This window comes from Callithrix jacchus, chromosome 1 (genome assembly GCF_049354715.1).
Source record: "Callithrix jacchus isolate 240 chromosome 1, calJac240_pri, whole genome shotgun sequence".
NCBI classification, from domain to species: Eukaryota; Metazoa; Chordata; class Mammalia; order Primates; family Cebidae; genus Callithrix; species Callithrix jacchus.
In genome coordinates, this window is record NC_133502.1 from 180,951,627 (window position 1) to 180,969,848 (window position 18,222).

General features: G+C 44.0%; 1 protein-coding gene across 6 annotated transcripts in view; it reads right to left on the minus strand.

Annotated features, from left to right (window-relative positions):
- Positions 1 to 5,082: 5,082 nt before the first annotated feature.
- The window catches only part of TTF1 (transcription termination factor 1), a 32,084-nt gene continuing 18,944 nt past the window's right edge, over positions 5,083 to 18,222 (minus strand). For 4 of the 6 annotated variants that reach the window (XR_001913903.4, XR_013519793.1, XM_009004525.5 and 1 more), the window contains 4 exons: positions 17,920 to 18,009; positions 16,437 to 16,502; positions 8,173 to 8,258; positions 5,083 to 6,199 (listed from right to left, as the gene is read on the minus strand). Coding sequence is in view for 2 of the 6 variants with exons in the window: in XM_009004525.5 (XP_009002773.4) it covers positions 6,018 to 6,199; positions 8,173 to 8,258; positions 16,437 to 16,502; positions 17,920 to 18,009 (424 nt within the window). In the remaining 4 variants the exon portion in view is untranslated. The remainder of the gene's footprint in view (positions 6,200 to 8,172; positions 8,259 to 16,436; positions 16,503 to 17,919; positions 18,010 to 18,222) is intronic. The other 2 variants (XR_004730059.3, XR_004730058.3) reach the window with 2 other exon arrangements.

An 18,222-nucleotide genomic window follows, 5' to 3' on the forward strand; every position in this document is an offset into this window, starting at 1 on the left:
GGGGGAGAACGTTGACCTGTAACTACACACTTGGGAGGAAGAATCAGCATATACACATTATTTCAAGGTATGGAGAGAATGTGAAAAAGCTGAAAATTGAGCTCTGAGGAACACTAACTTTTCAAAGTTGGGTGCAGGGAGGGGAGTGTAGCAGAAACGAATCAATTCCATATATATACACATATTTTAAAGTAAGATGAGTTACACTAGAGCCTGTTGTATGCTGTTAATGGTCCAGAACAGAAGGCTGACTGCCACGTTCTTTTCCCACCATATTGCTTGACAAAGTCCGAATATGGGGAGACGAGCTTCAAGGAGGACTCTTTCCTGGAAAAGGACGAGGCATGGGGATACAATTTCTTGGGTGGATCAGTGGGTTCTTGGGAATTGTCTGCTTAATCATTTTTCTTGCTAATCAAAAAATTGTGTACTCAGCTGATGTCACTTTAGAGTCCCAATTTTCTACCGACACTCCTAGCACCTCAGAAATCCCCATTACTACTAATGGCCCCAGATCTCGCCACAGTATACTCGATATCTTGAGGAAAGACCCTAAATTCACTAAAGACGTAAAGCAGTTTATGCTTGAATTACAACAGGTGGAAATACTCCAGGAGCCAGTCACCCCTACACCTATTCCTAGAATTAAGAAAAATAAGGAAAGAACAAAAACTTAGAAATCTACTTCCCACTGCCCAGGGGCTTCCTTGGGTAGTTTATAAGCTAGGGAATAAATTTTGGTATCCCCCTGAAGGAGCAAATGTTAGTTAGAAAATAATTAGACTTACTGATCCTTCTCTACCTTATACAGAAGTAAATAACAAGGACAGAATGAAAATGGTTAATATAGACAGTGTCCATGTCCTTTATCCTTTTCTAACATTTATGGAAGGGCTTGCTAGAACAGGATCTCCTTGGTGTATAAAAACAAAACAACAAAAAATATTTGCACTAAAACAGTTAAAGAAAGTAAGTTCATGAATTTCCACGCTGTCCTCTACCTCGCAGTCTAAACTCCATTGACCCTTACCTGTAACCATAGTTAACAGTATAAGTTGCTGATGTTTGTTGTTATTGTCTCCAGGGACTATCCACTCATCCCTGAAGATAGAACAGACAATGTCTATCACTTGGTCAATATTTAGCTCTTAACCTGTTTTATAATTTCTTTAACATTTAGTTATGAAAGCATAATGTCTAACATAAGTTAATCATAAATTAATAACCTTTAAGAAAAAAGGAGGCCGGGCGCGGTGGCTCAAGCCTGTAATCCCAGCACTTTGGGAGGCCGAGGCGGGTGGATCAGGAGGTCAAGAGATCGAAACCATCCCGGTCAACATGGTGAAACCCCGTCTCTACCAAAAATACAAAAAATTAGCTGGGCACGGTGGTGCATGCCTGTAATCCCAGCTACTCGGGAGGCTGAGGCAGAATTGCCTGAACCCAGGAGGCGGAGGTTGCGGTGAGCCGAGATTGCGCCATTGCACTCCAGCCTGGGTAGCAAGAGCGAAACTCCGTCTCCAAAAAAAAAAAAAAAGAAAAAGAAAAAAGGAAAGTTAATTAAAAACAGTAGAATGTAGATATCTAAAGTTTCCTTGGAATCATCTTTGAAACAAACTCTTCTGATTATTCTGGCGAATCATAGTACAATGTAATTTTCTGAAGCACAGAACTGTAACTACAAAGCCCTGTTGATGTTTGAATTTCCTGTTCTGTCTGTTCACCTGCCAAAATTAAAAGTATAAAAACCATGAATTGCCTGTAATAAACACACACATCTTTTGGTTGACACAACCTGCAAGTCGTGCTGTCTCCTTCTTCCACCGACGCCTAGCTCACCTTCAGGATCCCCTGGACCCTGCCCGGCTGGACCGCAGCAGCTGACAGTTCAATTTAGGAAAAGGATCAACAAAATATCAAAACCTCTGAGAAAATGCAGGGGGTGGCCAGGTGCTCACACTCTGTAATATCCCAACACTTTGGGAGGCAGAGGTGGGAGAATCACTTGAGCCCAGGAGTTCAAGACCAGCCTGGGCAACATATGGAGACCATATCTCTATGCAAAAATAAAAATTAGCTGATGTGGTAGCACATGCCTGTAGTCCCAGCTACGTGGGAGGCTGAGGTGGGAGGATTGCTTGAGGCCGGAAGGTCAAAGTTGCGATGAGTTATGATCGTGAACTCCAGCCTAGGCAACAGAGCGAGACCCTGTCTCTTAAAGAAAAAAAAATGCAGGGGGATGGGCTGCAGGGGCTTAGGTGTAGGGATTGGCTTAAGTGTGGCTTCAGGTAGGTGTGTCTGGTTGGTGGAGGGAGGAGGGAGTTTAGGTCTTATGGCTCCACTTTCCTAAGTGGATTATACCTAAGGCAGAAAGGGAGTGTGAGAGGGCTGACCGTGGAAATGAACTGATGTAGGGAAGAGCGAAGCAAGCCTACTAGAGATTCAAAGTAGGATCCTTTGGTAACATTGTGTCCGTTTGAGCTTTACCATCAGGAAAGTGAAATCTGCCAGCTCAGTTGTAACTTTCTTCTGAGAATATTCAGCTCTTCAGGTGCAGGTAACAAGCAAATGAAGGGCTCACCCAGGTCTGTGTCTTACACAGGGAAGTGCCATAGGGGGAGAGAATGCCGGAATGGAGGGCGTTCAGGAAGCAGTGATTATAGCAAGTGATCATGTGACAGCCTGGATAAACTGGAGTCAGCAGATAGCACAATGTAGGCTGAAGAATGCCTGGGCATGTATTTCAGGAAATAAACAGGAAATGGTGTTCAGAAAATGCTCGACTGTGTAGCCTCAAAGAAGGCAGGCCCCAGGCTGTACTGTCAACGGTTGTCTTTTGAGCTTCTAACAGTCCCTGGCTCACTGCAGGAGATCACCAATGTTTGCTGAGCTGAACTGGTTGAAGTGAACATGGTGCTATGCAGTGGGTGGATGTCTTGGTCTGGCTAAGATGCTAATTTCTGACCAACTTGATATTTGCCATGCTGGGCCACTTCGTTGGATAATGAAGTCCATCAGTGAAAACAAACAGCTGAAACACATGCCTAGGGACAGGGACAAAATGACCAAGAACTCAAATAAAGCATAGTCAAGCCTGTTTAAAAACAATTTTGTGGGCCGGACACAGTGGCTCACGCCTGTAATCCCAGCACCTTGGGAGGCTAAGGTGCGTCAATCACCTGAGGTTAGGAGTTCAAGACCAGCCTGGCCAAGATGGTGAAACCCCGTCTCTACTAAAAATACAAAAATTAGCCAGGCATGGTGGCGCATGCCTGTAATCCCAGCTACTCGGGAGGCTGAGGCAGGAGAATCGCTTGAACCCAGGAGGCAGAGGTTGCAATGAGCCAAGATTGTGCCACTGCACTCCAGCCTGGGCGACAGAGCAAGACTTCGTCTCAAAAAAAACAAAAACAAATAAAACCCACCAAAACTAATTTTGTGTGTTCCTCAGCCTTATTTCTTGCTAGGTGGGTATTGCCTTTCTCTCTCTCTCTTTTTTTTTTTGAGACGGAGTTTCGCTCTCGTGACCCAGGCTGGAGTGCAATGGCGCCATCTTGGCTCACCGCAACCTCCGCCTCCTGGGTTCAGGCAATTCTCCTGCCTCAGCCTCCCAAGTAGCTGGGATTACAGGCAAGCGCCACCATGCCCAGCTAATTTTTTGTATTTTTTAGTAGAGACGGGGTCTCACCATGTTGACCAAGATGGTCTCGAGCTCTTGACCTCATGATCCACCTGCCTCGGCCTCCCAAAGTGCTGGGATTACAGGCTTGAGTCACCGTGCCTGGTCGCCTTTCTCTCTTTAACTTTGCTTTCTGAGTAATTTTCTTTAGTAAAAGGTGAGATTTATATGGTCTGAAACCAGATCATGTTTTTTGTTTTGAGACAATCTCACTCTGTTGCCCAGGCTGGAGTGCAGTGACATGATCTCAGCTCACTGGAACCTCTGCCTCCCGGGTTCAAGCAATTCTTCCACCTCAGCCTCCCGAGTAGCCGAGTCTAGAGGCGCAGGCCACCACACCTGGCTAATTTTCGTATTTTTTTGGTAGAGATGGGATTTCACTATCCCATGGCCAGGCTGGTCTCAAACTCCTAGACTCAACTTATACACCCGCCTCAGCCTCCCAAAGTGCTGGGATTATAGGTGTAAGCCACCATTCCCAGCCTCTATTATTTCTTTTTTGAGACAGGGTCTCACTCTTTTACTTAGGGTGGGGTGCAGTGGCACCATCTCGGCTCACTGCAACCTCCGCCTCCTGGGCTCAAGCGATTCTCTTGTCTCAGCCTCCCAAGTAGCTGGAATTACAGGCACATGCCACCATACCCAACTATTATTATTATTTTGTATTTTTTTGGTAGAGAGGCAGTTTCATCATGTTGGCTAGGCTGGTCTTGAACTCCTGACCTCAGGTGATCTGCCCACTTTGGCCTTCCAAAGTACTAGGATTACAGATATGAGCCACTGTGCCTGGCCTCTTCAGGCTTTGATGTATCTTACCAAATTGTCCTCCAAAAGGAACATACAATTTATACTAAGTTCTTCTCCACTTGAAATATCTAGAGTGGTTTTGCTTTCCTGATTGATGGAATAGCCCACCATTGAAATTATCTTTGAATATATGACAGTTGTGCCTGACACTGACACTTTTTGAGAGTCTGGTTTGCCTCTGTTGCCCAGGCTGGAGTACATGGTACCATCATAGCTCACTGCAGCCTCAAACTCCTGAGCTCACATGATTCTCCCACCTCTGCCTCCCGAGTAGCTGGGATTACATGTGCCACCACACCCAGCTAATTTTGTATTTTTAGTAGAGATGGGGTTTTGTCCATGTTGGTCAGGCTGCTCTCGAACTCCCGACCTCAAGTGATCCACCTGCCTTGGCCTCCCAAAGTGCTGGGGTTACACACCCGGCCCCTTCCTTCTTTTGTGGAAACAAGGTCTCGCTATGTTGCCAGGCTGGTCTCAAACTCCTGGGCTCAAGTGATACTCCTGCCTTGGCCTCCCAAAGTGCTGGGATTATAGGGGTGAGCCATTGCGCCTGGCCTGAGCCAGTTTTTCTACAAGCAATGGAAGAGATTGCTGTGTTTTGTTTTGTTTTGTTTTTAGTCAGTTAAACACTAGGGAGGTTCAGTGACTTGCTTTGACAAAACATCTTATATGAAAAACACCTATCTTTGAACACTAGAATCAAACTCAGAAAGATAAGATATGCACACTATGACAGGGACAAAGGAAAGAGATCAATATGAGGGAACAGTGCATTCACAATTTCCATCTAACACAAATGCGATACATACATACATGGAGAGCAGATATCTAAACAACTGGAAACACAGCAGGAGGGCATGCTTTTTTGAAATTGCTAACTTTTTCACTTTCGCTCAGTACCCATATAGCTGAACTTATGTAACGAAATGTTCATAGGATGTGACCCTATTCTCTGCTACAATTAGAGGGATTTGTGAAACTTTTGTCCCGTATTAAAACCATTACTTGTCATTATTTATTAAATCAATTCATATATTCCTTTTTACATTCAAATACACTTTCATATAAATGGTAATACATTTTAATGCTCCAGAGGAAAGAGTATAGATGATCATTTCATACTCTTTCCTCTGGCCATTGTACATTTATTCAACATCAATACTAAAAATAGCTTTACTGACATGTATATAAATATAATCAAACTGAGAAAACGGGACAAGCAATAGTAATCTCAGTTTCTCTCTCTCTCTGACAGAGTCTTGCTGTATCTCCCAGGCTGGAGTGCAGTGGTGCGATCTTTGCTCACTGCAACTTCCGCCTCCCAGGTTCAAGTGATTCTCCTGCCTCAGCCTCCTAAGTAGTTGGGATTGCAGGTGCACGCCACCACACCAGACTAATTGTTGTATTTTTAGTGGAAACAGGGTTTCATCATGTTGGGCTGGCTGGTCTCCATCTCCTGATCTCAGGTGATCTGCCGGCCTCAGCCTCTCAAAGTGGTGGAACTGCAGGTGTGGGCCACTGCTCCTGGCCTTCAACTTTCTTTTTCTACGTCCTCTCCTTCACTATTGTCTTCATAATAAAAGATGTCTCGGAACAGGAACACTTGCTTGGGTGCTGCAGGACTCTGGATTTCAGTGCCTTTTTTCTCCATCATCTTTTCTAACTTTTCTTTAAGCAAAGGTAGAGTAGTCTCATAAAGGTAGTCGATGATCTCTACAGAAAAAAAAATTTAATTGTGCAGTTATCTGTCTGTACAAGACCTCTTATCAAAGTCAAGGCATATTATAGGAGGCTGGTAATGACTATGAACTGTTCTTGTTGCTGTGTGTAGGGTTTGGTTCTAACTGGCTTACTCACATTCACTTCTTCAATCCTTGCAGAAATTCTATGAGGTACATGCTATTTTCAACTTGTTTTTCAACTGAGGAAACCAAGGCATTAAAGACATTAAGAGACTTGCCCACAGCCATGGAGTTCATAAGGATTCCATCCCAGGTAGTGATGTGTGCTAAACACAAAGATGCATTTCATCATAGCCCAGGGTACAGTATCATCCAAATGGTGGGTCCAGGAGAAACACCAGTGCCACACAGAAGGCATGAGACACACAGGCCTGCAAGCTCGTTAGAGAAAATCCAGGCTCTGGACTCACTCTGGAGACTAGGAATTGGTAGGTCTGAAATGAGGCCCAGAAATCTGTATCTTTTTTTTTTTTTTTAAATTATTATTATTTTTATTATTGTTTTTAAAGATGGGGTTTCACCATATTGGCCTGGCTGGTCTTGAACTCCCGACCTCAGGTGATTTGCCCGCCTTGGCCTCCAAAGTGCTTGGATTACAGGCGTGAGCCACCACGCCCAGCTTTTTTTTTTTTCTTGAGATGGAGTTTTGCTCGTTACCCAGCCTGGAGTGTGATGGCATGATCTCGGCTCACTGCAACCTCTGCCTCCTGGGTTCAAGCAATTCTCCTGCCTCAGCCTCCCGTGTAGCTGGGACTACAGGCGCACGCCACCATGTCCAGCTAATTTTTGTATTTTTAGTAGAGACGGGGTTTCACCATGTTGACCAGGATGGTCTCGATCTCTTGACCTCATGATCCACCCGCATCGGCCTCCCAAAGTGCTGGGATTGTAAGCATGAGCCACTGCGCCCAGCTTTTTTTTCTTTTTTTGGGACACAGTCTTGCAGTTGCAGTGCAGTGGTGCAATCAAGGCTCACTGCAGCCTGGAACTCCCAGGCTCAAGCAATCCTTCTACCTCTGCCTCCTGAGTAGCTGGGACCACAGACACACACCATAGCCTGGTGAATTTTTGTATTTTTTTGGTAGAGATTGGGGTTGGGGTCTCTCTCCGTTGCCCAGAATGGTCTTGAACTCCTCGCCTTAGGCGATCCTCCCACCTTGGCCTCTGAGAGTGTTGGGATTATAGGCATAAGCCACTGCATCTGACCAGAAATTTGTGTTTTTAACAAGTTCCTCATGTGGCTCTGATAACTAAGTTTGGGACTTACCTATCTAAAACCAACCACAAATAGCTACAAAGAATAAACTGGGTGTCTTTCATTCTTTCTGGAACATGTGTATGTTTCTGTGTGTGTATGGATGTGAGTGCATGTGGATGTGTGTATGTGGATGTGTGTGGGAGTGCATGTGTTGTGTGTGAGTGCATATATTGTGTGTGCAGTCATGTGATGTGTATATGCATGTGAGTGCATGTGTGTGAGTGCATGTTGTGTGCATGTGTTGTGCATGTGGGCATGTATTGTGCATGAGTGCATGTGTTGTGTGCACGTGCATGTGTGTGAGTGCATGTGAGTACATGTGTTGTGCATGCCGGCATGTGTTGTATGTGAGCGCATGCATGTGGTGTGTTGCATGTCATGTCATCTGTGCATGTGCTGTGTGCATGAGTGTGTGTGTATGTGTGATGGCAACACCAGCAGCACTCAGTTATTTAGAGTGGCCACTAAGTGTCAAGTACCGTGGTGACCACACCTTACACGTTCATGATCTCATTTAGGACTTCTGAAAGTCCTGTCAAATAGGGATTATAATCTGCCTGATTTCACCATTTTGCAACTGATGAAGCCGAGGCTCCAAGTTCAGTCACTTGCCCTGGTGACTCTCATTACCAGCATGTGCCACCAAATGCCATGTTCTTAGCCATAAAATAATGAAGAATACTGACCTGGAAAAGTCTTTTTCTGCCAAAATGGGACATAGATAGCTTTCAGCCTAGAAAATTTAGTTTGAACGTAAGATGGAGGAACATCACTTTAGAACAGGAAAGAAAATACAAAAAGCAAGTTAGTTTAAAAATGTATCATTTCAATACAGTGTAGTAAGTACATTCATTCAGGTGAGGCTTATGGCTTTCTTATCATAAACAAAATCCTGATAAATGTGTGATAAAAATATGACACAATTTTTTGTGGAATATGGAAAGCTATTGTTTACTTGGTTTAAAAAAAATGTAAAGGGGGCCAGGCATGGTGACTCATGCCTGTAATCCCAGCACTTTGGGAGGCTGAGAAGGTGGATCACTAGGTCAGGAGACTGAGACCATCCTGGCTAACATGGTAAAACCTCGTCCCTACTAAAAATACAAAAAATTAGATGGGCATGGTGGCATGGGTGTGTAGTCTCAGCTGTTCGGGAGGCTGAGACAGGAGAATTGCTTGAACCCGGGAGGCAGAGGTTGCAGTGAGCTGAGACTGCGCCACTGCATGCCAGCCTGGGCAACAGAGTTAGACTCTATCTCAAAAAAAAAAAAAACTGTAAAGGGGAAAAAGAATCAGTAATACAGAATAGATTGTGTTTAAATTAAAATAACTTGAATGACTAGTCGAGAAGGCAAAGTATAAGGCCAGCTAATGTGCCGACGCTTATCTTGTGCTCAGTTGTGCCCTAACTGCCTTAAGTGCTGCAATAAATAATCCTCGTGACAACTCAAGGAGGGAGTTACCACTCTCCCCCCATGCCAGAGAGATGAGGAAACTGAGGCACAGAGAAGTTGCCCAAGCTCACATGGCTAATCAGGGATAGAGCTGGGGCTTCACTGGATAGTGTAAGTCCAGATCCTACCCTCTTAACCATTACACTCAGGACATATACATACTAGTCACAATTCAAAGACAGATGTTCCCGGATGTTTATTTTTCAAAGCTAAAAAAAGCAGATGCTTATGACGTTTTGGTATGTTTTCAATTTACAATACATTTCAATTTACAATAAGTGGGTCAGAAACTGTTCTTAAATTGTTTTTTAAAGTAAAAATCACTAATGTAACTTTCTGGGCGCTTTTTCCTAATAAAAGGGGAATATTTAAAAACAACTAATCCAGTTGTTAAAATGATCGCATGAAGAATTTGATCTGTTAAGCATGTAAAGGTGAAAGATGATTGGTTTCTTCCAGCCTCTTCATCACAGCAACCTCTAGCTGAGCACACTTGTGCCAGGTACCAGACTATGTTTATTTCCTGCATTGTCTCCTTTTCGTTTTTTTTTTTTGAGACGGAGTCTCCCTCTGTTACCCAGGCTGGAGTGCAGAAGCACGATCTTGGTCCACTGCAACCTCTGCCTCCAGGGTTCAAGTTCTCCTGCCTCAGCCTCCCAGGTAGCTGGCTGGATCACAGGCACCCGTCACCATGCCCGGCTAAATTTCTGTATTTTTAGTCGACACAGGGTTTCACCATGCTGGCTAGACTGGTCTTGAACTCTTGACTTCAGGTGATCCACCCACCTTGGCCTCCCGAAGTGCTGGGATTACAGACTGAGCAACCGCACCTGGCCCATTATCTCCTTTGGCCCTCCAAATGGCCTATTAAACCATTATGCAGATGAGGTAACAAAGGCTCAGACAATTAGGGAACAATTGCCCAAGAACTTTAAGTAAGTGAAGTCCCTGGACTCTATGCCAAATCTGTCTCACTCTGAAACCCCAGCTCTAAGGCAGCCGGAGCCTTTCCCCTTCCCATAATGCTGTGCGCCCAACATGATGCAGACCCAAGCCCATGCTTCGAGGAATAACAATAATTGATCTGGACATTTTAAATCCATGCAAGTGTTACATCTCATTAGGTGGAGATGCTATCCTTAAATCCTGCTTATGTAATTCACAAAGAAGTCTTTAAGAATCTGAGGAGCCAGGTGCAGTGGCTCACGCCTGTAATCCCAGCACTTTGGGAGGCTGAGGCAGGCGGATCACCTGAGGTCAGGAGTTTGAGACCAGCCTGACCAACATGGAGAAACCCATCTCTACTAAAAATACAAATTAGCTGGGCATGATGGCACATGCCTGTAATCCCAGCTACTCGGGAGGCTGAGGCAGGAGAATTGCTTGAACCTGGGAGGTGGAGGTTGTAGGGAGCTGAGATAACACCACTGCACTCCAGGCTGGGCAACAAGAATGAAACTCCTCAAAACAAAACAAAAGAATCTGAGTAGGCTGAACCTTCAATATAATTTTTACTATTATAATTTGTTATTAAAACTTTGAGAATATATAGTATTTCAAACAGTATTTGAGTAGATGCCATAATCTCTATTTTAGAGTTCTGAGATTTCTAAATCTTAAATAGATAATCAGTTCATCAGTTACCCTATCCAGATTTTGTAGAGCCCTTTTATTTATTTTTATTTAACTTTTTTTTTTTTTGAGACAGGGTCTTACTCTTCATCCAGGCTGGAATGCAGTGGTGTCACCTGGGGTCATTGCAACATCTCCCAGGCTGAAGCGATCCTCCCACCTCACCTCTAGAGAAGCTGGGACTACAGGCACGTGCCACCACACCAAGCTTAACAATCAGTTTTTAAATATGTAATTTTACTTAAAACTATAAAAACCCATTTTAATTAAAAAAAAATCATGTGATCTGAAGCAATGTCACAAAGTACACACAAATCTAACAGAAAAGTTGAATTTTTTTTTTTTTTTCTTTTGAGATGGAGTCTTGCTCTGTCACCCAGGCTGGGGTGCAGTGGTGTAATCTCGGCTCATTGCAACCTCTGCTTCCTGGGTTTGGGCAATTCTCCTGCCTCAGCCTCCCTAGTAGCTGGAATTATAGGCGTCCGTCACCATGCCCAGCTAATTTTTGTATTTTAGTAGAGATAGGGTTTCACCATGTTGGGCAGGTTGGTCTTGAATGCCTGACCTCAAGCAATCCACCCGCCTCGGCCTCCCAAAGTGCTGGGATTACAGGCGTGAGCCACCACACCCCACAGAAAAGTTGAATTTTTAAAAAGAGGTTTGACATTATAAAGGATGGCTTTGTCAATATGAGTCATTCTCAGGATGGGAGCTGGTGGGGTACACATTAGTGTCACCTCCTTCAAAAGGAGGGCATCCTCCCCTTTTGGGGCCTATGGTACTGAAGAGTGGGTGCCCTGCCCCTCAGACAAGCTAGAAAAGAAACGGCTTTGGGACCATGGCATCTGTCTGTGAGTCCTGACAGGCCCTGGACTAAGAGGTTCCAATTCTCCAAATTCAAGAAGGGAAGAGACGTACTGTCCTTTCTTCTTTGATTATAATCCCAAACCATAAATAACTAACCACTAGAACCAGTTTAAACCCTTCCTAATGGTTCAGCAGAATACTGACTAGAAACAAAACAAAACCCTTCCTAATGGACCAATGGCAACCTCACACCAGTAGTCACGCTCTAGAAGCCAGCCAGGCTGCAGCAGCCTCACCCTACTGTCTACCTTCCAAAACCAAAGGCCAAACAATCCCTCAATATCCCTGCATCTGAAAGTCACTGATCCCGGAGCCCCATGATGCTCAGCAACATATAGAGGGCCTGTGCTCTGCAGCCTAGCTCTCCCTTGCTTAGCAAGCAGTCAGTTCAGATATTGAGAGTGGTGGCTTCTCCAATGGCAGGAAATTGATTAAAATGCAAGAACTATGTGCAGTGAAGTGTCACAGTGAAGGTAAAGAGAGACAGCTTTATAAACACAAGAGCCATGTTCTATCTCACTTGTCAGATGAGAAATGCAAATGAAAACCACAAGGAAACTGACAGATGCTTAAAGAGGAAGCAGATCTTTACACAGTTTCAAAATGTCTCCCCACAGCCATTTCTTAACACCAAAGGAAGAACTAGTATTTTTATATAGTGGAGAAAAGAGGCAGATGCTGCCTTAGCCAAATAATCAAAATGAGAATCATGTGCCTTGTGACATAACGCAGTGATAGAGAACATCAGGAATATGCTGTACTCCTGCCTGAAGGACACAGCCTGAATCTCCTCAAGAGGAAATATCAGACAAATGCAGACATTCTACAAAACAGCTAGCCTGTATTCCTCCAAAATTGCACTATCATCAACAGCAAAGATGGAAAATCTTCATAGATTAAAAGACAGTAAGGAAGGCTGGGTATGGTGGCTCATGCCTGTAATCCCAGTACTTTGAGAGGAATCACTTCATGCCAGGAGTTTGAGACCAGCCTGGACAACATGCCATAACCACATTTCTACTAAAAATACCAAAAAAAAAAAAAAAAACAACCAAAAAAAAAAACCAAAAACGGTTGGGTGTGGTAGCTCACACCTGTAATCCCAGCAATTTGGGAGGCTGAGGTAGGCGGATCACCTGAGGTCAAGAGTTTGAGACCCCATCTCTACTAAATACAAAATTTAGCCAGGTGTGGTGGCAGGCACCTATAATTCCAGCTACTCAGAGGCTGAGACAAGAGAATCACTTGAACCTGGAAGGTAGAGGTTGCAGGGAGCTAAGATCATGCTACTGCACTCCAGCCAGGGCAACGAGAGTGAAACTCCGTCTCAAAAAACAAAACAAAAAAATTATCCAGGCAGGGTAGTAAGTGCCTGTAATTCCAGCTATCGGGTGGCTGAGGCACGAGAATCACTTGAACCTGGGAGATGGCGGCTGCAGTGAGCTGAGATCATACCACTGTACTCCAGCCTCCAGCCTGGGCAACAGAGTGAGACTCTTGTCTCCAAAGAAAAAAAGACATTGAGGAAATGGAACAGTTAAGCAACGTGTGATCCTTGCTTTAATCTTGAATTAGGGGGAAATGCTATCAAGGGCATCACTGGGACCACTGGTGAAATCTGAATGTGGACCGTGTTTTGGAGGGTGGTGCTGTATCGGTGGTACTAAACTTGCTGATTCTGATTGTACTGTCGTTATGTAAAATACTATCCTTGCTTAGGAAATAGTATCTGCCACTAACTCTTAAACAGTTATGAAGAAAACTGTATTCCTTTGGAGGAGGGAGAGAGGGATGTTAAAATGAATGTAGCAGAATGTTCAGAAGAGGTGATTATGGGTGAAGGGGATCCAGGGTTATTATTTCTATTATTCTTACCATTTGTTTAGCTTTTTGAAGCCTTTAAGAGACTCTGCATGCATTTCATTTACCTTTCTTGGGTGTCTTCAGTGGCAGGTGGGGTGGAGGGAGGGCTAGCCTTGATTTATTTGGTCCAGAGCACAGAGAGTGGAAGCCCCGAAACACAAGCATGCATCACAGCTTCCCTCTGTTCTGTGGCACTGGCACAGCACCCCGGACCTGCGCAGCGTTTCCTCACCCGAGACTGTGCCCCAGCACTGAAGGGCTGGCACTCTCTGTGCCCCAGCACTGAAAGGCTGGCACTCTCTGTGCCCCACCACTGAGAGGCTTTCTCGTTATTTTTTGTAGCTATAAGGAATTTCACTGTATGGGTAAAATACATATATAGCCAGTCCCCTATTAACAGGCATTTTGCAGTCAGTTATTCTGTATACAAGTCATTTCACATATATGTGAAGTTATTTTGTAGAATGTATTGCTAGAAATGGAATTATTTGATTCCAAATGGAATTACTAGAATTATTTGAATTTTGAAAGGTACCAAGGCTGCAGAGTATGTAAAATTTACTAAAAAAGACAACGATCATTAGAGGAGGTGAATGTAGATGTTTAATAAGGATGGCTGGATTTTGACAGTTGCTGAACTGGGGTGATGGGTACATGAAGGTTCACTTATTTTGTATCTGTCTAAAATTTTCCTAATAAAGTTTCTGAAAAAAAAAATTAGGCTTTGCTAATAAAGCAGTACTTAGAAGAAAACATACGGCCTTCAATGTACATTACAAAGAAAGGAAAATGGAAAATGAGCTAAGAACCCATCTCATGAAGTTGAAAAACAAGAGTAAGATCAACTCAAAGAGAGCTGAAAGGAGGGTATGATAAAGAGCTGACTGTAGAACAGTCACAAGATAGGGTCAGTGCAATCAGGGCTGGTGCTTTGAAAAGACAATCTCTGGTAACTCCTATTCAAGGAGTGAGAAAAGAGAGTAGGTATAAATAGCCAACGTTAGCCATCGAACATCACTCAGATTCAGCAGACGTTCTGCATAAACCATCTTCGGAAAATAGACATTGGTTTCCTGCAGGGCTGCATGGCTGGTGGGTGGTGAGGGGATACTTTTCACTGTGTTTCCTTTCACTTTTCTTTAATACTGGACTATGTAATCTATTATCTATTCCAAAAAACAGGTAAAATCAAACTAACAGTCAAGTCCTTTTTCTTATGGGTGGGGCATGATATTCAGTTCTGCATTTGAATTCTTACACACAACTAAACGTTCTAACTGGGAACCCACCAAGTCATTTAATCATCGAGAAAGCACCAGGTCTCAGCAGGGTGGCATATCAGAAATCACCTGGAGCCCTGAACAATTCCTGATGGCCAGACCCCACAGCAGACCAATCCCACTCGTGTGGTACTCGTATTTTTTAAAAGTTCCCCAGATGATTCTTAAGTGAGAGTTGGGCTGAAAACCACCGAGCTACAGAATTGCTAGTGTTGAGAGTGTACTGGAATTCCTCGATGTCTGGAGTGTGTGCCGTGCTGTCAAATGTCTGAAGTACCCTGAGGCGTGGGGGTCTGGCCCTGCAGACTCACCCAGCCTGTCTGCTGTCATCATTTTACTCACTGTCCTGGGCCACCTGGCCCCTTTCCAGTCCCTTGAAGGTGCCCAGCCAGTGCCGGCTCAAGGTGTCTGCGTTCACTCCTCTCTGTCCAAATACTCTTCAAGCTCATCCACACATGGCTACCACTTCTGCTTCCCAAAGTCTTCCCTAACCACCCTATCTGATTGCCCCCTGACCCCCAGTCTCTTCTACCCTGTTTTTGTTTGCTTTTTGGTACCTTTGCTGTCTGAAATGAGCTTATTTGTTTACAGTCTCTTCCTGGAATAAAATGTGAGTTCCTAAAGTCCTATTCATCTCTACCTTTTGTGCTTGGGATACAGAAGGTAACCAATAATTATTATTAGTTTGCTATCATTATTATCAATGTAGGCTTTAATTGAATTAATTAATTAATTTTAGAGAGGGTTTCACTGTGTTGGCCAAGATGGTCTCGATCTCCTGACCTCATGATCTGCCTAACTCAGCCTCCCAAAGTGCTGGGATTACAGGCGTGAGCCACCATGGCCTGGCCTATCAATGTAGTTTTTAGGTTAATTCTATAGTATATAAAACTTGGTATCTGCGTTAGCAGAATGGAAGCTCCACCAGGCAAGGAATTTGTCTTTTGTTCAGTGTTGTATCCCCAGAGCCTAGAAAAATGCCTGGCATATAGGCACTTGTATTTGGTAGGTAAAGAGTAAAAGTCTGAGTCTTTGATTTTTCAATAACTGAACTTGATAAAATGTATGTACTGGGAAAATAACCTACAATCTCACCTCCATTGCCTGCCGAGGTCAACTCAACTGTATGGTAATACTTCCTTAGGCAATTGTTTTTCCACTGGAAAACTGAAATAGGAGGGAAGTGGGTGGGCCACATATATGCTCTAGCTAAAATCTGTAATCACAAAACATCTGAGGTGTGATGATGTATGTGACATTAAGAAAAGGGAAGAAAAATAAACAGCATATCCAACTAATGAAATATTTACTATCATAAAAACCTCATCTATCTAGCAGCTGAGAGCCTTTATGTACAGTTTGCTCCTAAAATTATGTTTTCCTCTGCATTAACAGGTTGGTTTCCTAGCAAATACACTGAATTTTAACCACCACTTAAACAAAATTCCAAATACAGCAATCATGGTGTGATCATGATCATTATCAGCCCAGTAAAATGATAGGCAGTTATTATATTATCTCTGATTTTAATTAGTTATTTTTTTGAGATGGAGTCTTAGTCTGTCACCCAGGCTGGAGTACAGTAGCATGATCTTGGCTCATTACAACCTCTGTCTCCTGGGTTCAAGCAATTCTCTGCCTCAGCCTCCCAAATAGCTGGGATTACAGACACCTGCCACTACACCAAGCTAAGTTTTGTATTTTTAGTAGAGACAGGGTTTCACCATATTGGCCACGCTGATCTCAAACTCCTAACCTCGTGATTCACCCGCCTTGGCCTCCCAAAGTGCTGGGATTACAGGTGTGAACCACCTTGTATGACATTTTAATTTAATATTAAACAAATGGTCTTACCCTATGGCACTAGCAAGATCTTCCCAGTCTATTTCATTAGTATCTTCCACGTTTATTTCATACAACCTGTGAGAAAAAATAAAAATTAAATTTTCAAGCAAAATCAGCATGACAGACATCTTCAGGGACACATGGAATGCTGAGAGCTGGAAAGTTCCTGTGATTTCGCCCATATTGGCTCCCTCATTACACATGCCTGGTGAGGTCAGCATCCCAGCCCAAGGTTAATCCAAGGTCAGTGAGTTGGTGGGCTACAGAGATGGGCTGAAAAGATCCCTCTCCTCCTTCTGAGTCCTTTGCGTCTCTCACCAAACCATGTTGCTTTCTCATAGTAAAAAACACCACCTCATCATTCAGCATAGACACACAGGAAGAGTGCATCTATGCTATGTGACAGACACTGTGAAGTTCTTTTTTTTTTGACACAGGGTCTCACTCTATCACCCTGGCTGGACTGCAGTGGCGTGATCATGGCTCACTGCAGCCTCAACCTCCTGGGCTCAGGCAACTCTCTTACTTCAGCTTCTCAAGTAGTTGGAACCACAAGGGCATGGTACGATGCCTGGCTAATTTTTTAATTTTCTGTTGGAATTATGGGCATCATCCACCATGCCCAGCCAGTTAAGACCTTAAAGTGCACAAATCCATTTACGGTAACCCTCCACACCACTGGACTCTACGGACAGGGAAATGGTGCCAAGAGAGTCAGTCACGGGCTCTAGACTGCATGACTAATGAACCCAGGCCTGCTTGAGATGCCCTTCTTCGATCTGCTAATCAATGGTGTCTCTCCAGCAGGGAAGACTGGGCGGGGCATAACCACCCCCTTGATCCACCCCTAGGAAAGAGGATCAGGAAACCCACAGTGAGCCTTAGGCAGAGTTCATGCGTGAGGTAGAGGGAATGAAGGCAGACGCAGGGCCAGGACCCAAGGCTTCTGCTGCTCTTTGCTGTTCCTCAGTAGACTCATTGGCCAGGTCCACTAGTTTCACACACATCACAAAACAGGCCCACGTCCCCCTTTCCCTCGCCACCCTTCAACACTTCAGGGGGGACCCTGCAGGGACCAGAAACTTAAAGACAAAACCAAAGACAAGCAAGGATGACACCAATAAGCTCGTGCTGGAGCACAGGAGGGCTCTGTCTGAATCACCTACCCCCATTTTCCAATGGGCATAATAATTTATATCCATATGAAATGCTCCAAAGACTAAAATAACTACATGGGGCACACAGTACATTTCACACGTTATTTTCTTTTATCCTCCTGAAAGCACGAAGAGGTAGGTATGACTATCATCATCCTCAGTAGATGAGTTAAGATGGGTAAAGTGAGACTTGGGAGTTCATATGCCCACAATACATGCAGGAATTGCTGGAACAAGCATTTGGACCCTGGCAATCTCACTGCACTCTGCTGGGTTAACAGCTTCTCTTTGACTAGAGACAGAAAGTTAAGAGGCCTCTGTTTCTATTTCCGTACCTTTCAATTAGGTTAACTTTGGCCTGCAGGCCATTAACTCCATAGTATAGGCGCTGACCATTGGTCATCCTCTTGGTTAGAATTTCTGTCCTGCATTAAAAGGAAGAAAAATATAGTTCACTTTCAAGGGTAGAGTTTTCATTAAAATTTCCTGTATGTTTCTCATCTAAATTGCTCTCATTCAGAACCAACTTCTAACTTTTCTTTTTTTGAGACAGAGTCTCACTCTGTCACGCAGGCTGGAGTGCAGTGCTATGGTCTCAGCTCATTGCAACCTCCACCTCCTGGGTTCAAGCGATTCTC